The following is a 21273-nucleotide window of genomic DNA, read 5'->3' on the forward strand; positions in this document are numbered from 1 at the left end:
GTTGGTATTTCAATGTTCTCCATATTGGTCGTGGGGCCTTTGTTAGTGAACTGTTTGCTATTTCTAATTTTGCTGTTTCTTAAATTCTTTCTTTCTTACGTCTATATTAAGATTACTACACGTATTAGTTCGTTTGCATATGCTATTAGTCTGTTCTGGGGTCGTATGACTAACCTGGAGGTTACTGGGGCTCCTCTGTTGTATATCCCTTACGGACTGGCCAGTTGTTTATAAATTGTCAAACCAACAGGTGATACCTCCCATAGTATATACTGGTCCAATGTGGCCACTTCCCATTGATTTTTTGTCTCTTTAATTAAGAGTTTTTCTAATTGTCTTAGATCGTAGACCACATCCTCCCAGTATACACCTTCCCTCTCAATCGGTTCCTGTTGGTTAAAAAATGCATTTATTCTACTAGATTGTTGATTCCTAAAATCCCATATGTTGTGTATGGGGTTAGCTGCTGCCATCCTTGACCAGGGGTTTCAGGTACAAAAGTATAAAGTATAATACGACAAGGAGCGCTGCTATTACTATATGCTTTCGCTGAGGGTACAAATAACACACCTAGATCAACCCAATCCCAAAGAAAGGGGTAAATGGCTTCCACCCGCTGCTTCCTAATCTGGTGGGATATCCCCTGTATCCCTCCTCTAAACCAATTCAATTTAAAATAATAAATAGGAGTGCTAGGTATATATAGTGTGAACTATTCACTTTTATTGTACATTGAACAAGAGACCGTACCGTGGTTATACCAATCCTCTGCTTAACTAACAATCACACAGCACACACATACCTGAGTACACACGGCAAATCCGTCTTTTATTTACAGGAAGTGTGATAGTGTGGGGTTAGAGTGGCAATGGCGGCTGGGAGTATGGACAGGAAGCCCACGGGAGGAACAGGGGGAGGGTTCGTCAGATGTGGGAGATGCCAGAATTGTAGGAGGACAAAAGGTTATACGAAAGTAGTGAGAGTAGAAGGAGAACGGGATAGCTACAAAATCAGAGACCTAATCACCTGTGATATGAAGGGGGTGATCTACTGTCTGACCTGTCCATGTGGGAAGAAATACATAGGTCGCACCAAGAGAACACTTGGTAGTCGTATTGGGGAGCATCTTAATAACATTAGCAAGGGGTGGGAAGAACATCCATTATCTAAACACTTCAAACTCTTCCACAATTGTAGAATTTGGGATATAGTGTATTACGGGATAGAGGTAGTCCAGAGAGATAAGAGAGGTGGCAACTTCATAGCCAAAATGTCTAGAAGGGAGAGTAAGTGGATTTTTGACCTGGACACCTTGACCCCAAAAGGTCTAAATGAAGATATGGAATTGTTTGGGTTTTACAGTTAATCCTTATGAGGATAGGATATTGTGAATCCCTTGTATTGCTCTACTGGTATAGTTGGTATGTAAGTGCTATTGAGTACTCTGGTTCCTGTATGAGTGTACTGGTTCCTGTAGTATTTATGGGCCCATGAGTTCATTATAATTATAATTGTATTTTATATTTTTATATATAACACTTTTGTAAGGTTTTTTTTTTTTTTGTTCCTTCTACGATAATATTATTGTCTATTATAACAACTGAAGAGTCCATGGTGGGAATGATGATAATGATATAGTGGAGAATTGCTATACCAAGAGACTATAATAAGTATGGGATACTATCACTTTAAGGAATGCTCCTTGTGTTGGAAGGGAGGAGACTGCAGTGATGGACTATAAAAGACTTCCGGTCAGTGATAATCCAGTGATTCTGAGGAAGATAGACGTATATTCTATCGAAACATGTCAATCTGAAATTATTCTTGTAGTGTGGGGCGCCCCAATTATCCCTTTGGATACGAGAATATTTCTATTTCATAACCACTCCAAACGCCGCATATACACTCAATAAGCGACATTGGAATATAGTGGTACGCAAGGAAGTAAATTGGATTACAGGTTGGAGCGCAGACGAAAGGAGGAGGTGACGTCGCACTAACCCATGGTTTGACCGGAAGTGTTCCGCCGTACTACATGTGACGCTGCGTGTGTAACGGGAACGGCACTGCAGAAGCAAGCAGCGGGTGGCGTATGCTCCGGACATCACCGAGCCACGAGAATCATCCATTACAGTCCATTGGAGGGTGAGCTTAACCTGGCGTGTATAGCCCATGTAGTGATAACTCTACGTCTGGATATATTGGAATAGGAATTTTATACGGACTTAAAGGAACAATCCTAGGATTTATCCTATACGGTCTCCCCTTTTCTGTCTACAACGAGACAGTGGAAGATCTGCAGCAGCACCTTTATTGAGTCGTTTTATCTATAATACCCAACCAGGGTTCATCTGTTTTTGACGGTTTATTTTACCTGATAATTCTTATTCTAGATACACACGTATCTTTTATCAAACGTACCCTAACATAGTGTATACACATTTTTTACGTTTTTTAAGGAACCAGTGTACTCAGGTATGTGTGTGCTGTGTGATTGTTAGTTAAGCAGAGGATTGGTATAACCACGGTACGGTCTATTATTGTTAAGTTGTGATTAGATGGCACAATATTTTATGTCACCAGAAGGCAGGATTTAAGCTCAATATATCATTAATAATGAAATTTAGAATACAATATTACTTATTCCAGAGGTTTTTTTGTATGTAATAAGCAGAATAAAATTGATTTTATTTTCAGATGTTGTTTGTTAATTTTATTCCATGCATGCATTTGTATACAAAAACTATATAATAGGTACCACTTTGCTACTATTGTATATAGGATAAATACTGTAGACTAGAGATGGCCCGAACGGTCCGCATGTGAACTTGTTCGTGCGAACAAACGCGGATTTGCGTTGAAACGCGAACATTTAGCAAGTTTGACCCGCCCCCTATACTACATCATTGGGCTAAACTTTGACCCTCTACATCACAGTCAGCAGACACATGGCAACCAATCAGGCTGCACTCCCTCCTGGACCTCCCCCCTTATAAAAGGCAGCAGCGTCGGCCCTTTTCTCACTCTGTCTGCTGCTGCAATTAGTGAGAGAAGGGAGAGACATTGGAGAGATAGGGAAAGCGTTAGTTAGGAGGTCTGTTAGCTTGCTCCTTGCTGATATTTGTTGCTGAAAAGCACCACAAAAAAAGCTCTTTTGAGAGCTAATGTTCTTGTGATGTGTTTTTTTTTTTTTTTTTTGTGTGGCCCACTGACACTGCATTCACAGCCCTGTCTCTCGCAGCTGGCCCTTGCTAATTGCTATACTGTGCCAGGCCCAGCACATTCAGTGCATACCTTTTCACTACACCTGTGTGACTGCACATTTCATTATACCACCAGCAGACACTGCATACCTTTCACTGCATCTGTGTGACAGCACGCTGCTTTATATACCTTTCAGTGCATACCTTTTCATTGCATCTGTGTGACTGCACATTGTTATACCAGCAGTCACTGCATACCTTTCACTGCATCTGTGTGACAGCACACTGTTTTATATACCAGTCAGAGCATACCTTTTCACTGCACCTGTGTGACTGCACATTGTTATACCAGCAGTCACTGCATACCTTTTACTGCATCTGTGTGACAGCACGCTGTTTTATATACCAGGCAGTGCATATCTTTTCACTGCACCTGTGTGACTGCACATTGTTATACCAGAAGCCAGTGTATACCTTTCACTGCATCTGTGTGACTGCACATTGTATTAGTCAAATCAGTGCATACGTTTCACTTCATCCCCCCCCCCCCCCAATATGGACAAAACAACAGGCAGAGGCAGAGCCAGAGGCAGGCCAACCGGCAGGTCTGTTCGAGGTCGTGCTGACATGATTTTGTGCGGCCCTGGACCAAAGTACAGTGTTCAGAAGGCACGTGCCATCAACTCCCAAAATTGTGAGGACATAGTTGACTAACACAGTACACCTCCTCTTACTCAGCTTCCGCATGGAACCGTGACATATCTTCCTCCTACTCTGATTGTGGCACTCCACTTAGCTTTCAGTCGGCAGCCACCAGTACTACTACCAGCACCACATCCGCTCCGTTTGAAAGTTCACAGGAGTTATTTGGTGGGGAATTACCTGATTTACAGCCAATATTGTTACAAAAACATGAAGGCGCTAAGCATGTTACACCACCTCATATGTCTAAGTTAGGCGTTACTATGGACGTAAGGTGTGAGGATGATGAAGTACCTGCTGTTGGTGCAGTTTTTGAGGTGTCTGATACAAGAAAAGCTGTGGAGGAGGATTATGATGATGATACTGCCATGGATGTCACATGGGTTCCCAACAGACCAGATGAACAGGGGGGGGGGGGGGCAGTTCAGTGCGCAGGCAGAGAGGAGTAGGAGGAGACGAGTTGCGGAAAGAAACAGGGAGAGCTAGTCATCAGAAATAGCTTGTGGCAGTGTCCGGCGGCATGTATTGCCACCTATGCCAACCAACATGCCCTTCAAGGTCAGCTGCTGCCACCACCACCACAATGCCATCATCCCAGGGATCAGCGGTGTGGACATTTTTTTGTGTGTCTGCCTCAGATGAAAGCGATGCCATCTGTACTCTCTGCCACCAAAAATTGAGCCGTGGAAAGACCAAGACCCATGTAGGGACAACTGCCTTACCAAGGCACATGATAAAAAAGCACAAACTGCAATGGAATGACCACCTGAGGAAAAGCAGCACACAAAAGCAAAGCCACCCTCCGCCTCCTCTTCCAACTTTGGGTGCAGCATCTTCAGCCGCTTTATCCCTTGCACCTTCACAGTCACCTCCTCCTCTCCACCTCTCAACTTGAGCGGTTCCTGCTCCTCTGCCCACAGCAGCCAGGTGTCCGTTAAAGTGGACCCAAATTAAAAATACAAGATTTCAGGAATAAAATCTATTTTCTAAATTATAATAATAAATAGCAGCCTTTTTTCAGCTGCATGATGACAAATATAAAATATTTTACATTTATTGGAGGAACCCCTCCCTTTCTTTCATATTGCCGGAACAGAAATCGGCAAATTGCTGGAGTAGCAGGTGTCTGGCAAAGGAGGAATTGCTAATGCCTGCCACTTGTATAACCCTAGTTATTAAAAGAGAAGGGTGAAAAGCATGCACTGAAATGCTTATAGGCTTGAAGGAGTGTTTATTTATCTTTGTGTGTGTCAGAGTGGTGCAACTAAATAGTTTGAAATTAAAAAAATGTTTGGTTTGGGTCAGGCTTTAAGGAAATCTTTGAGCAGAAGAAGCCAATGTCTGCCAGTCACCCCCTTGCCCGGCATCTGACAGCTGGCTTGGCGGAACTGTTAGTTCGCCAGCTGTTACCATACCAGCTGGTGGACTCTGAGGCCTTCTGAAAATTTGTGGTGATTGGAACACCGCAGTGGAAGATACCAGGCCGCAATTATTTTTCTAAAAAGGTGATACCCAAACTGTACCGTGAAGTTGAAAGGCAAGTGGTGTCATCTCTGGCACACAGCTTTGTGTCAAGGGTCCATCTGACCACAGATGCGTGGTCTGCAAAGCACGGTCAAGGTAGGTACATTACTTATACAGCCCATTGGGTCAACCTGGTGACCGCTGGCGGCAAGCAGGGAGTACGTGGTTGTGCAGCGGACCTAGTTGTGACACCTCCACGGCTTGCAGTCAGGCCTGCTGCCACCTCCTCTCCTTCTCCTCTTATTCCTCCTGCTACATCCTCTTTGGCTGAGTGGCAGTGCTACTCTACTGGTGCTGTGATCTTCTCTCCAACTACACACCCCCAGCTCCCCAAGACCTATGCTGCATGCTAGGTACGATAGTGTCACGCCATCTTGGACATGTCTTGCCTCAAAGCTGAGAGTCACACTGGAGAATCTCTCCTGGCTGCCCTGAACAAACAGGTGGATCAGTGGCTGACCCCGCACCAACTGCAGATCGGCAACGTGGTGTGTGACAACGGCAGCAATCTCATTTTGGCTTTGAGTTTGGGAAAGTTGACACATGTACCTTGCATGGCACATGTGCTGAATGTAATAATCCAAAGATTTGTTTGTAAGTACCCAGCCAGGCTTACACGAGGTCCTGAAGCAGTCCAGGAAGGTGTGTGGGCATTTCAGGCATTCCTACACGGCCATGGTGCGCTTAGCCGATATTTAGCAGAGAAACAACTTGCCGGTGAGGCGCTTGATTTGCGATAGCCTGACTCGCTGGAATTCAACGCTCCTCATGTTTGACTGCCTGCTACAAAAGGAGAAAGCCGTCAACGAGTATCTGTACAGCTACAGTGCTAGTGCAGGCTCTGGGGAGCTGCGGATTTTCTTGCCGAGGTACTGGACACTCATGCGTAATGCCTGCAGACTAATACGTCCATTTCAGGAGGTGACAAGTCTTGTGAGTCGCTTGGAAGGTGCCATCAGCGACTTGATCCCATGTGTTTTCTTCCTGGAGCGTGCCGTGCATAGAGTGGCAGATCAAGCTGTAGAGCAGAGGAGGAAGAGAGAGAACAATCATCAGCAGAACCAGATTTGTTATCAACATCTGCGGCAGCACAGAGGAGGGGGGGGGGGGAGTCATCTGGGGAAGAAAAGTCAGATAAGGAAGGTGTTTTTTTTTTTTTTTTAGGACAAGGCAGAAGAACAACCGCAGCAGGCGTCGCAGGGGGCTTGTGCTTCTCATCTTTCCCGTGGTATTGTTCATTGCTGGGGGGAGAAGGAGCACTTACCTGACATCACTGAGGAAGAGCAAGAGGAGTTTGCTAGTAGGCTGGCATCCGACTTTGTGTAGATGAGGTCTTTCATCCTGTCCAGCCTGTTGAGGGACCCTCGTATAAAAAACTCAAGGGGAATGACCTGTACTGGACGGCAACACTACTAGACCCTCTGTATAAGCACAAAGTGGCGTAGATGTTACCAAATCAACAGAAGGCAGAAAGGATGCAGCACTTGCACAACAAGCTGGCAAGTATGCTTTACAGTGCGTTTAAGGGTGATGCCACAGCACAATGGAATAAAGGTGCTACTTCCAGCAATCTTCCTCCTTCTCCCATGTCCACGCAGGCAAGGACAGGACGCTCTAGCGATCTCATGGTGATGTCGGACATGCAGACATTCTTTAGTCCAACGCCTCGCCTTAGCCCTTCCGGATCCACCCTCCACCAACGCCTCGACCAACAGGTAGCCGACTACCTGGCCTTAACTGCGGATATAGACACTCTGAGGAGCGATGAACCCCTGGACTACTGGGTACGCAGGCTTGACCTGTGGCCAGAGCTGTCACAATTTGCCATCCGGCTTGACCTGTGGCCAGAGCTGTCACAATTTGCCATCCAACTTCTGGCTTGCCCTGCCTCAAGCGTCCTGTCAAAAAGGACCTTCAGCGCAGCTGGAGGCATTGTCAGTGAGAAGAGAAGTCGTCTAGGTCAAAAAAGTGTTCAGTACCTCACCTTTATCAAAATGAATGAGGCATGGATCCCGGAGGGCTACTGCCTGCCCGAAGACTAAGTCAGTCTCCACACACAGCATCTCTGCCTGCCCCAAGACTAAGTCGGTCCCCACACAGCATGTCTGTCTGCAGGCCACTTGACTGCCCTCTCTGCCACCACCAACATGGTCCAGGACTCCAGGTGGATTTCTGAATTTTTAAGGCTGCTGCTAGCAGCAGCCGCTAACAACAAAAATAATATTTTTTCTGGTGCATGTACATGCCTAGCTAATTTTTCTGGCTGCACTGCGGCTGCAACAACAAAACAAAAGGCATGTACATGTGTCAATTCTCCTTCGTGATCGTTACCTTGCCACGGTGAAGAGGCTTGCATATGCACAATGAAGCAATGACTTATATGAGTGTGTTGGGGGGGGGCACACCTGACCCAAGATAATAAGGTTGTTGCTTCATTGTGGACAGACCAAATTCGATCAGCTGGACACTCAGTCACTGTTGTCCTGTCATTCAGCTACCTCAGCCCGACCATATGGGCTTGAAAACTGGCACCGTCTGCACTCTCGCCATCGTGCGGACCAGTCTAGCACGGCCATCACTACACAAACAGCTGTTTGTGGTGTGTTACACAGTGAGTTTGGTCTGTCAGTGTGAAGCAGTACACTACTTGCACTACCTGCTAATCCATGTCTACACATGCAAGATGTTTTCAAGCACTTTACGCCTCCAATTTAGAAATGCAATGTGATTTCTGCCCTTTAGGGATTATAACGCTGATGTGCATCAAATTCATAATTTTTGGCGTGTATCCCACTCCACCATGCCCCCCTCCAGGTGTTATACCCCTTGCAACATCTTTTTCATCACTTTTATTGCCAGAAGCAGTGTTTGTATTTTTCACCTGCCCATTGAAGTCTATTGCAGTTCGCATGGTTCACACAAACGCTAACTTTTTCAGAACTTCGTGTTCGAGGTTCGCGAACTAAAAATCGGAGGTTCGATCCATCTCTACTGTAGAGCCAGGTCATTGTTTTTTCCAATTGAGTTTGTAGTTATGCTTTTATTTGTTGTCATCACATCCTGCTTTCAAACTACATCATGCCAACAACTGAGTGCATTTCAACAACATCAGCTGACAAACTAATGTCATGTGTCTACAAGTAGCATATAAGTAAACATCTACCTTACCAACTGCCTTTCCTATTGTTCATGATATATAGGATAAATGCTGTGTTATAATGGCTACTTATTTATAAACATTTAAAGTACTGTATAATCATATTATCTATTCTATCTCTTTATCAGGGGCACACATTACATAGACATCATATCAATTAGGAAGACGTATGAAACAACCCATACAGTCAATTTTACTAGTGCTATTGAGAACACTTAGGATTAAAATACTACATTAGGCCCATGTAGTAATATGTATACCAGTACTAACTGCAAACAAGCCTAATGTTTATCAAATAAGTAATGTGTTGGAAGTGTTTAGGAAGTTTTGTACGGAAGTTCTGGACTGACTGAAGGGCTTCGTGGTGTAGGTAATTTATTATTTTATTTTTGTTGTACAATTTACTAAAAACTGCTGTTGGGTATGTGGCATCAGGAGATCTGTAGAAAGAAAATACTGGATGGCGGACAATCTGAATTTGTGTGGGATGTTAGTGTAAAGGGAAGTGACATCACAAGTGAGCCAGATGAAATCGACCTGCCATGTGAGAGCGCTAGGAGTTGGATGAGGTGTTGAGAATCTTTGAGATATGAGGACAGGGATTGGACATGCTTCTGAAGGTGCTGATCTATGTAGCGGGAGAGATTACTGGTGATGATTGGTCTCCCTGGAGGTTTATGGAGGCTTTTGTGGATTTTGGGTAGATGGTTGATTATAAAATTTTGTTCGTTTTTGGTGACTAGGTTATTTATTTATTTATTTACTAGCATTATTTATTAGGTCCTTGAGAAGTCTATTGTGGTCTAGGGTGGGATCCAAAAGGAGTGTAATGTAGTAGTTAGTGTCATCAAGGACTCTGGCTGATTCTTCTAAATAGTCTTTTTTGTTGAGGAGGACCTTTCCTCCACCTTTATCGGTTTTATTTTAGCATGTTAAATATGTTTACTGACATTTTGTGCAATAGTGTGTATTAGGGTATTGATTGATTTATTTATGGACATAACATGCAATAGTGTACATCAATTCATTTGTTTACTTATCCATCTACTACTATGGCTCTCAATTACTATGGATGTATATATATATACTGCATAATGTAATGATGATCAACTATAATTTGATTACTGTTAGACATACAGTGGGATGTGAAAGTTTGGGCAACCTTGTTAATTGTCATAATTTTCCTGTATAAATCGTTGGTTGTTACGATGAAAAATGTCAGTTAAATATATCATATAGGAGACAACACAGTGATATTTGAGAAATAAAATGAAGTTTATTGGATTTACAGAAAGTGCACAATAATTGTTTAAATAAAATTAGGCAGGTGCATACATTTGGGCACTGTTGTCATTTTATTGATTCCAAAACCTTTACAAATAATTATTGGAACTCAAATTGGCTTGGTTAGCTCAGTGACTCCTGACCTACATACAAAGGTGAATTATAAGAAAAAGTATTTAAGGGGGTCAATTGTAAGTTTCCCTCCTCTTTTAATTTTCTCTGAAGAGTAGCAACATGGGGGTCTCAAAACCACTCTCAAATGACCTGAAGACAAGGATTGTTCACCATCATGGTTTAGGGAAAGGATACAGAAAGCAGCCTCAGAGATTTCAGCTTTCTGTTTCCACAGTTGGGATCATATTGAGGAAATGGAAGACCACAGGCTCAGTTCAAGTTAAGGCTCGAAGTGGCAGACCAAGAAAAATCTCGGATAAACAGAAGCATTGAATGGTGAGTACAGTCAGAGTCAACCCACAGACCAGCACCAAAGACCTACAACATCATCTTGTTGAAGATGGAGTCACTGTTCATCGTTCAACCATTTGGCGCACTTTACACAAGGAGATGCTGTAAGCAAGAGTGATGCAGAGGAAGCCTTTTCTCCGCCCACAGCACAAACAGAGCTGCAAAAGCACATTTGGACAAGCCAGCTTCATTTTGAAATAAGGTGCTGTGGACTGATGAAAAGTAAAACTGAGTTATTTGGGCATTATGCATGGAGTGAAAAACAACACAGCATTCCAAGAAAAATACCCGCTACCTACAGTAAAATATGGTGGTGGTCCCATCATGTTGTGGGGTTGTGTGGCCAGTGCAGGGACTGGGAATCTTGTCAAAGTTGAGGGACGCATGGATTCCACTCAGTATCAGCAGATTCTGGAGACCAATGTCCAGGGATCCTTCAACAAGACAATGACCATAAACACTACTCAAAATCTACTAAGGCATTCATGCAGAGCAACAAGTACAACGTTCTGGAATGGCCATCTCAGTCCCCAGACCTGAATATAACTGAGAATCTGTGGTGTGAGTTAAATAGAGCTGTCCATGTTCGGAAGCCATCAAACCTGAATGAACTAGAGATGTTTTGTAAAGAGTAATGGTCCAAAATACCTTCAACCAGAATCCAGACTCTCATTGGAACCTACAGGAAGTGTTTAGATGCTGTAATTTCTGCAAAACGAGGATCTACTAAATATTGATTTCATTTCTTTTTTGTGGCGCCCACATTTATGCACCTGCCTAATTTTATTTAAACAATTATTGCGCACTTTCTGTAAATCCAATAAACAACCAACGATTTATACAGGAAAATCATGACAATTAAAAAGGTTGCCCAGACTTTTGCATCCCACTGCACATACAGTATGGTCTGTGTCTTAAACTAAGCTATCTCTGTCCCACAGCTATAATATACTCCTTTCTGAATTGCCTGAAGAAGTGGGGTCACACCCGTGAAACGTGTTGTGATATTGTGGAGTGTATGAATAAATTTGTTTTGTGTTATACTATAAAACATACTTGTTTTAGTGCCCTAGGTTTTCACCTCTACCACGTCCATGTTTTAAACCTTTTATTATGTTATTTTATTCTATTGGCGCCTCTGTTCACCTGCATCTAATTACAGCAATCAAATCAATAGAAATAGAAATCAAACGCTTCCTATAATTGCAGACCAGCTTTGCATGTCTCCACAGTTATTTTCGCCCATTGATCTTTAGCAATGAGCTTCAAATCTTTCAGGTTGGTGGGCATTCTTGCCATCACCCTGATATTTAGCTCCCTCCACAGATTCTCAATTGGGTTCAAGTCAGGACTCTGGCTGGGCCACTCCAAAACGTTAATGTTGTTGTCTGTTAACCATTTCTACACCACTTTGCTGTGTGTTTTGGGTCATTGTCATGCTGAAATGTCCACTGGTGCCCATTGCCCAAAGCTAAGTTTCTCTGCAGACTGCCTGATGTTGTCATTGAGTATCCTCATGTATTGTCTTTTTTCATGGTTTTTCATGGTGCTGTTTACTGTAATTAGGTTCCCTGGTCCATTGGCTGGAAAACACCCCCAAAACATTAGGTTCCCACGACCATGTTTGACAGTGGGGATATTGTTATTTGGGTTGAAGGTTTCTCCTTTTTTACGCCAAATGAAGGAAACATCATTGTGACCAAACAACTGTCACAAAAGACCAGAAATCTTCTTCTTTGTCCAGATGAGCATTTGCAAAGGCCAAGCAAGCTTTTGTGTGCCTTATCTGGAGATGTGGCGTCTTCCTTGGTCTGCATCCATGGAACCCAGCAGTATGCAGTGTCTGTTGGTTTATCTGCCTGGAGTTATTGCAACCAGCAGTGCCCAGATTCACCAGGATGGCGTTGGTGGTGATCCTTTGATTCTTCTTCACCTCTCTCACTAGCCTCCCTTTTGGCTTCTGACCACGTCCTCTGAGATTTTCCATAGTGCGGAACATCTTCTTCATTTTTTAATAATACTTTGCACTGTAGCCACTGGAACTTATAAACATTTAGTGATTTGGTTTGTGTGTTAGAACATCCTCTGGAAACATACACAGGAGACAAAAAAAGAAGGGAGCCCAATGGTGTGGTACGTAAAGATAAGTGATAATTATGGAAGTAAAAAGAACTACTCACAAAGGTGGGTTGCAGAGGGGCAACCGACCGCAGGTGGAGACAATAAACCCGACTCCACTCGGGGGGGTGTCACCGGGGACCTGGATGTGGTCGCACTCCTTAGAAAAAGAAAGGAGACAGATCTCTACCGTGGTAGGACCACGGATGCTCTTTCTCCGCCCCTCAGACGGGTGACGTATGGGGGTAATGGATGCACTATTAGGGTAAAAGAGTCGCCCTGGTATGTGATAAAAGCATTTAAAAACAGTTTAAAAGGTAATGAGGTAGCTTACCTCAATGATGACAAAATCTTTGTAATAACAAAAGATTTTATTTAGTGATAGCACAGGCACATGTTAAGAACATTGTAGACCTTTAGTGAGCAGCCACAATGTGCAGTCACAGGTCCTCACTGAGCTACTTTGTCTTAGCCATGAATGTCTGCTGTTGTTTTTCACCTGATGAGTTGTGACAGCTGTAAAGGTTATGGATAAATTTCAAAAGGCGATTCCATTCATAATTTCGGCTACAGTCAAATCAAAATTGCATGAAGTCAAAAACGGCCATTACGAGCGTCACTAGTAAAGGAGTGTACCCCTAGAAAAGTGAGGTCAGATAGGAGCTGAGCCTTCGTCTCCAAGTCCATTCCCCAATTGTGGCCAAAAGCTGAAGCCTAGGTTGTGTATAGCCAGCCTGGTGTCATGCCTTCTGAGGTAATGCCTAGTGTGGCCCACACCCCCCTTGTGATGTCAGTGTTCCAAAGGGTATGCCTCGGTTTTCAGGCTGCAAGATCTGCCAGTTTGAGAACAGGTCTTGTAGCTTTTTAAACAGCGCAGACGATAAAACATTTGAGGTAAGTTTTTTTCCGTAAATTGTGAAATTAAACAAGTGGTTTACATTTTGCAGCATCCCTGTAATAAAAGGGTCCATAAGGTGCACTTTCAAGAGCACTTTAGTGACATTACTGGTGATCAATCGAACAGCATTCTTGCTGAACGTTATAGATAGGGACATCAGAATAGGCTGGGACAAACGGTGTTAAAAGGCATTTACAAGTTCAGCATCTCAAAAAGAAGGAGTAACTTGGATTAAATACTTTTGTTTAAAGAAACACTATCGATTAACATATTTTTTTAACCTGGGATTGAGAAAGTTCCTGAAGTGCTGGTAAATTATGATATATATATTTCATTTGCTTATCTCTTTTGTTTACTGTATCAAATTCCTTTCACTCTAAACTGATGGCAGTCTGCTCTAATCTGACGGCAGAGTGAGCCATGAGGGGAGGAAGAATTCCCTCACAGTGCATCTGTTAACCCTGTGTCTCTGACTGAAGTGTCTGAAGAGAGCAGAGGTAATGTAACTTGTTATAAACATTTGTAATTGTCTGTGATGCCACAGACAGCGTTTCATACTTTTTTTTTTTTTTTTTTTGCTTTCAGAGAAAAATACTCTGTAGTTTGATATACAAAAAACAACACTGGCTGTGCATTGAAGCAGAAACCTCGTTTGAGAATTATTTGTCCCAATAGAACTAAATCCTACACAAAATGAATTAAAGCTTTTGCCTCTGCTATGTGACATGAAAAGTAGGAACATGTTTACACAGCTACTTAGACATTATTTGTACATTGTGATTTTAGAACACTTGGTTTGATAGTGTTCCTTTAAGGAGGCAATGCGGATCTTTATATTTTGCATTGTGAATGCGGTGGTTTGGATACTTCTTATGCAGCAATACGACTCAACAGATGATGCAGTACGTGTGAATGATGGGAGCATGATGTGACATGAAGCGCATGCGCGGCCTGACGGGAATCCCAATGATGTACTTCATGCACTCTATGGTCAGAGGCCCATGCCCCCTCCTTCCCCCCCCCCCCTTTTCTGCTCTTTTCTTCTCCCCTGCCTTCCTTTTATTTCTATGTTTTTGTTAATGGTCTCTGTATGCAGCTCTAGCTTGCATTTTTGCACACAATTTGAATATTTGTTTAGCATCAGCTGGTTTGTTTCATCCTCCTTTCTATGTTTTTAGTGGTTTAAGGTTTGTACAGGATCCCAATTTGTTGGGGATATGTTGTATTGGAACACTTGCATGCCTACCCATTTGAATACTATAATTTACTACAGTCATTGCTAACTCATTTGAATACTACACTATAATATACATATACTATACTGCAATAAATGTTGACTCATTGGAATACTATGCTATATACTATACTATACTATACTACACTACAATAATTGGTATTGCTATAGCAGTACCTTATACCTAGTTTGTTCTTTTTGTGATTGAGCTCATTTTGGTTGTATTGTACCCTATATTGTGAGTGGGTTGATTTAATTTGAGAATGCTGCAGCATTTTTGGAGAACTAATATCCTCTATTATTGGCAGTTTTTTATACTGTGTTATGCATTGATGCAAGTGCAAGCATTGAGTGCAGGGGTTAATATTGATCTACTGACTTTTCAGTCTCAGGACGAAGGTCCAGGAAAATTAGAAGTGCAGCACAAATGGAAAAAGCATTTATTGGCTAGGTGGGTATTACCTATTCCACCCAGAGCAGTTTTTATACTTTGGCAAAAATGTTAATTATTTGAACCAGAGAAAGTATAGTTACCTAATAGTGGACAATGAAGAACACCTATGTTTAAAATGATCCCAAAGCTTGTAGTGAGGTATAGTAGTCAGTAAATAATGTAGTAAATAAAATAGAAAATGTGGTAAGCTGCTATTGAGGATGGTCAGAAGAGTCCAGGAACGTACAGTCCTTTGGTATTTCTGTAAAAAGGAATCCTAAATGAGGATTCAGCCTCTGTAGCAGCATGCTGCACTAGCAAATGCCTTGGTAACACAATAATAAGAAATGCAGAAAGCAATTAGAACCTATTTTGGATGGAGTTAAGATCTAAATATTATTTCAGTATTTGAATGATGCATAAATGCATTGTCTTCATCACATAAAAGAAAACTTGCAAATGTACTGTACCTCTGAGGCATTCACACGCCCTTCCTGAAAGGAACAGGTAGTTGGATCATGAGTGCAGAGGTTACGGTATTTGCACCAGTGGCAACGAAATGCACTATTAACACAAGTCAAGCACCTTGTAGAAAGAGGAAAAGTGAAACATTTTCAGAACTTCAGTACAAACATACATTTTATATTTACACACAAAAGGAATCTGTACTAATATATATATATATATATATATATATATATATATATATATATATATACAGGAGATTAAAAATATTAATATAGTTTAACAGTGAATTATAGCTAAGAATTAATTTTACATTCATATAATGAGATCTCTTTCTATTAGGGATTCCATTTTTTACTACTTGATGCCACTCCTAAGTCTCGTTTGTCATTGAAAGCAAAGAGGGAGTTTCTATATATTTTAAAGCAGACCTGAACTCAGAATGTCCTCTGTTGTAAGAGATACACAACAGCATAATAACCTTTAACCTCCCTGTCATTCAGTTTCTGCTGGAATTCTGTGCAATAAATGATCTTATTCATTTTCATATCCCTTTTTCCTGTAAGTTACCAAAATGTGTCAAGCAAATATCTAGCATACATTTTGAATATAATAAAAGCTTGAAACACAGAATCAATTTAAAACTAAATTTCAAAATGACTCCCCAAAATCTCTGATCATTTACACTTCCAAGCTGCAGCTGATCAAACTGCACTAATATGAATGTAATGGTAGCCATACATCTAACGATTATGGGCAGATTCGACCAAGAGACAAATCTCTCTCTGTTCAAATCTAATTAGAGCAGGGCCGGATTAACCCACTAAGCACCTCAAGCAGCTGCTTGGGGCCCCAGTCAGAGTTTACGGGGCCCCATGAGCAGCAGGTAATCCGGCCCTTCGCTGTTCCTCTGTCTCCCTATTGAGCATTGGCAGGCAAGAAATCATACTCTGACTCAGCAGCCGCTGGAAAGTTCACCCACAGCCTATGCACAGAGCCTATCGCTGGAGGAGAGCGGGCGGCTAAAAGGTAGCTGGGTAACGTGATCAGCTGTTCAGATCAGCTGACAACAGATGCACAGAGGTCTTGCTGGGCTGAGGGAAAAGTCAGAAGAATCCCCAGGTTGCTTGAGAGCAGGGCAAGACCTCCGTGCGCAATGTACCGGGGGAAGGAGGATTAATGTAGCAGCAAAAGCTACTAAACTTCCCTCCCTTCCAAAAGCAAAACAAAGGAGGGAGAGACACAAGTGCTCAACAATTGGCCAGGCAAAGGGCTCACAGTGCAGCATTCCCGTCCCCTAATATCCTCTCACTGCGTGGGGATGGGGAGTAGAGAGGGGCTTCATGCTACAGGCAGTTGCAGACTAAGATGCCTTCTATGAGAGCAGTCAGTGTCACTCTGCATATTTGTGAGTACCTGAGCTGGAAGTTTGCATTTTTTTCCCACTGTCTGCAGCTAGCACCTAGTTTTTTTTTCCTTATCCTACCCTGATTTACTTCACCCTGATCTCAACTGCACATTTGACTAGTGTTGTGAACTAGGAGTAACTACAAGTAGGTAGCTACTCGTAATAAAAATTTAAATTGGCGCTGCCTGCGGTAGAGGAGAGGTTTAACTTACCCATGCCGCTGCGTTAGCCAATGCATTCCACATCGTGTTCCATGTCACTCCTTTGCGCCCTTTTTAAACCCGGAAGAAGAAAGCATGGGAGCGATGTGAAGCGCATGGATAAGTTGCCATAGGCAGGGATATCTAAGTTAAATTCTGATTATGAGTAGCTATGTACTTTTAGCTACTTGTAGTGCACAACACTGCTTCTGCCTGCCCTCCTCCATATTTTCTTTCCTCACACCAACCTGACTGATCTCTCTCAACTTTGGCTGCTCGCTCAGTTTTAACTGCCCCTCTCAATTTTTCCATCCCCCCCTCCCAGCTGTTTGTGTGTCTGTATTATTCAGAGGGGCCCTAGTCTGGTACTTTGCTTAGGGCCCCATTCGGCCTTAATCCGGCTCTGAATTAGAGAGAGATCTGTCGGCCCCCCATACACCGCAGGTCGATTCCTGATCTTTTTCAGCATGAAATTGGCTGCGTCCTCCACCTCATCGCCTTAGTGTATAAATGTACCGCCGTGAATGAATAGATTGTATTGCAGCCAGATGTTGATGAAACTGCATGACCCTGGCGTAATAAACACTGATTGCCGGGGAACATGTCACTATCAGAGTGAGGCCTGGAACCCACTAGGAGTGCTTTTCTGAGCACTTTGTGATTAGAAAAGCTCTTGCTAAAGTAATGCTATGGGTGTGATCACACTTGAGCGATGTAATCTTATAAAAATCACCCATAGCATTGCATTAGCAAGAACTTTTTCAAATCACCAGTGCTTAGAAAAGGCTGCTAGTGGGTTTGAGTCTGTACACAGTGAGGGATCAGCATGCCAATGGTGAGTATAAGTACCCCCTGTATAAGTAGTCAAGTGCTGGGTGCCCCCAGTATAGTTTAACCAGCTATAGGTGCCCCCAGAATAAGTAAACCAGCTATAGGTGCCCCAGTAATGGTTAACCAGCTATAGGTGCCCCAATACAGATTAGCCAGGTAAAGGTGCCCCCAAGATAGTTAGCCAGATATAGGCAGGGCCGCGCCTGGGCGGGTTCTGCGGGTGTATTGCACCCTGCTTGGCCGCCGCTCACCCCCCTCTAGCCGCCGCTCCCTCCCCACCTCTAGCACGTCAGACCTCGATCAGGCGGCGACCAATAGTGCGGGCTAGCGCCTAGTACACCGCACTGATATGCGGAAGTGACATCACTTCCGCATATAGAGCGGGTGCATCCGCCACCCGCTCTTACTGGTCGGGTCGCCCGCTGATCCTGAGGTCTGACTACACTGCAAGGTGAGGGGGTCCCTGTCACTCACTACCTAAAGGGCTCCCTGTCACTCACTACCTAAAGGGCTCCCTGTCACTCACTACCTAAAGAGGTCCCTGTCACTCACTACCTAAAGGGCTCCCTGTCACTCACTACCTAAACGGGGCTCCCTGTCACTCACTACCTAAACGGGGCTCCCTGTCACTCACTACCTAAACGGGGTCCCTGTCACTCACTACCTAAACGGGGTCCCTGTCACTTACTACCTAAAGGGGGTCCAGGCTGACTACATATACTGGGGACACTGGCTGTTTGTCATTATGTACATTTACTGGTGAAAAGCTGTCTCTTATTATGTGCATTTACTGGTGAAAAGCTGTCTCTTATTATGTGCATTTGCTGGTGAAAAGCTGTCTCTTATTATGTGCATTTACTGGTGAAAAGCGGTTTCTTATTATGTGCATTTACTGGTGAAAAGCGGTCTCTTATTATGTGCATTTACTGGTGAAAAGCGGTCTCTTATTATGTGCATTTACTGGTGAAAAGCTGTCTCTTATTATGTGCATTTACTGGTGAAAAGCGGTTTCTTATTATATGCATTTACTGGTGAAAAGCGGTCTCTTATTATGTGCATTTACTGGTGAAAAGCTGTCTCTTATTATGTGCATTTACTGGTGAAAAGAGGTCTCTTATTATGTGCATTTACTGGCGAAAAGCTGTCTCTTATTATGTGCATTTACTGGGGAAAAGCTGTCTCTCATTATGTGCATTTACTGATGAAAGGCTGTCTGTCATTACGTGCATTTACTGGTGAAACGCTGTCTCTTATGTGCATTTAGTGGGGAAATTTTGTCAGTAAAAATAATCTTTTGTCAGTAAATTTCTAGGTATTTGTCAGTAAAAAATAACATGAAAGGTTGGCAACACTGGCAGGCTGCGCAGCGCAACGGGAAAGATACAGGCAGCCCACCTCATGCTTGGGCTTGGCGGGGGGAGGAGCCGACGACAGCGAGCAAGAGTAGGGTGGCCGCAGGCAGCCATAAATACGAAATGTGTGTGACTGTGTCGCACTCGCAGAGCCTCTCAGTCTGAGTCAGTCCAGAGACTAGCAGACTCGCAGGCAGCCAAAGCCAGCCAGGAGAAAGCCCATGGAAGAGGGGTAGGGATGGGGTATCACATGCATGCGTAAAGAGGTGGAAGGTGTGGGTGTGATTAGGCAGGACATGGGTGTGGTTATGTGGTTGGGCGCGGTTGATTTAACCACTCCCATAGGCACCAGAGAAAATCTTGCACCCAGGTGCCAGGCACCCCAGGCTCACCCCTAGATATAGGTGCTCCAGTATAGGGAGCCAGGTATAGGTGCCACCGATATAGGTATCCAGGTATAGGTCCCCCCAGTATAAGTAGCCAGGTATAGGTGCCCCAGTAAAGGTAGCCAGGTAACCAGGTATAGGTGCCACCAATATAGGTATTAAGCTATAGTTCCCCCCAGTATAGGTGGCCTGGTATATGTACCACCAATATAGGTAGCCAGGTATAGGTGCCCCCAGTAAAGATAGCTAGTGTAGTGTCCCCAGACTAATTTAGCAAGGTACAGAGAAGAAGGGGCTGTGTGCTGCAGGGATGCAGTGATTGGAGCTGCTGCAATCACCGTGGGTGAGAGGCTTGCTGAGTAATGGCGCTGGGGATTGCTGTGGGATGGGGGGGGGGGGGGGGTTTCAGGCGCTGTGGATTGTTCAGGGCTTGGGAGGCACCTATACAATAGTACTTATAGCTAGATAACTTTAGTAGGGGCCCTTATACTTTGCTAAATTAGTCTGGGGCAAAAAAAAAGGAATAGAAATCCTCCTCAGTGCCCACCCGACACTGTGTCAGGCACCGCTTTTAGCTTTTTATTCTTGCCCGACACAGGGACAGGCATACCACTAAGGAGGTTAAACAAAAAACATTTGTTTGTTACAGCTGATACAAATTCTAAAATAAATCCGCACTGTTTCTACTTCTTGATTCATTGAAGCAAACAAACAAAACAAAAAAAAACAACTCACTTAAAGAGAGGTAAGGCTTTGGGTCCTAGAGCCTTCCCGTTCCTCTCCTGGTCCCGTTGTTCCTACGCTGGCTCCCTCGTTAGAACTCTCCAACTGATCAGTCAGAGACTGCTCTCTGCTACTGCCCGAGGCTTTGGAAGTCTTCAGGAGCCTGAGTGCTTTCTAAGACAGGCCGCTCCGTACTGTGCATGCGCGAGCATGATGTCTCGTACGCTCACGCATGTACAGCATGGAGCCGCCCCTCCTCGGGAGCACTCCAGCTTCCAAAGACTCCTGAAGTCTCCCACAGCGGGAGATCTGAACCGGAGATCCAGCTCTGGAACACGGGGACCGTGAGAGGAACGGGAAGGCTCATTAGGACCCACAGCCTTCCCTTTCCTTAGATGAGTATCTTTTATTTATTTTAATTTTTTTTAATTAACTTTAGATTCACTTTAAACATAGGCATCCAGCCCTGACTGGCCCTCCCAAGACACCCCAAAGCCTTCCAGCAGCCATAGGACATCTGGAAGAGGGGTTGAGCTGAGGACACAGCTCCACCAGCGCACATAGTGCCAGAGCTCCGACGACAGTACCAGGCCTCCATCTTCCCGGCTGCAGAAGATCAGTAAGGTGGGTCCTCTGCACATCAAGACTACCCCTTAGAACCCCATGGGGACAGCATCAAAAGCCCCCGAAGCCTCCATGATCCCGGATGGAAAACTTACAGAAATACACAACACTACCACGCAAAACCCCTCCCGTGAGTACAAATCGAGGGCCAGGCTTCATCACCTTACTAGGCCGCAATTTTCAAAACTGTGAGTGCACGGGATTGAGTCACTAACGTAATATCGTGAGTAACCGCCTGTTACTCACGCTATTCAATCAGTCCGCAT

General features: G+C 43.8%; 1 protein-coding gene across 14 annotated transcripts in view; it reads right to left on the bottom strand.

Annotated features, from left to right (window-relative positions):
* The window catches only part of PLXNA2 (plexin A2), a 3799727-nt gene that overhangs the window by 2992404 nt on the left and 786050 nt on the right, over positions 1 to 21273 (bottom strand). For all 14 annotated transcript variants that reach the window (XM_068269767.1, XM_068269773.1, XM_068269774.1 and 11 more), the window contains one exon: positions 15489 to 15603. In XM_068269767.1, coding sequence (XP_068125868.1) covers positions 15489 to 15603 — 115 coding nt within the window. The remainder of the gene's footprint in view (positions 1 to 15488; positions 15604 to 21273) is intronic.

This window comes from Hyperolius riggenbachi, chromosome 2, assembly GCF_040937935.1.
Source record: "Hyperolius riggenbachi isolate aHypRig1 chromosome 2, aHypRig1.pri, whole genome shotgun sequence".
In the NCBI taxonomy this organism is placed as follows: Eukaryota; Metazoa; Chordata; class Amphibia; order Anura; family Hyperoliidae; genus Hyperolius; species Hyperolius riggenbachi.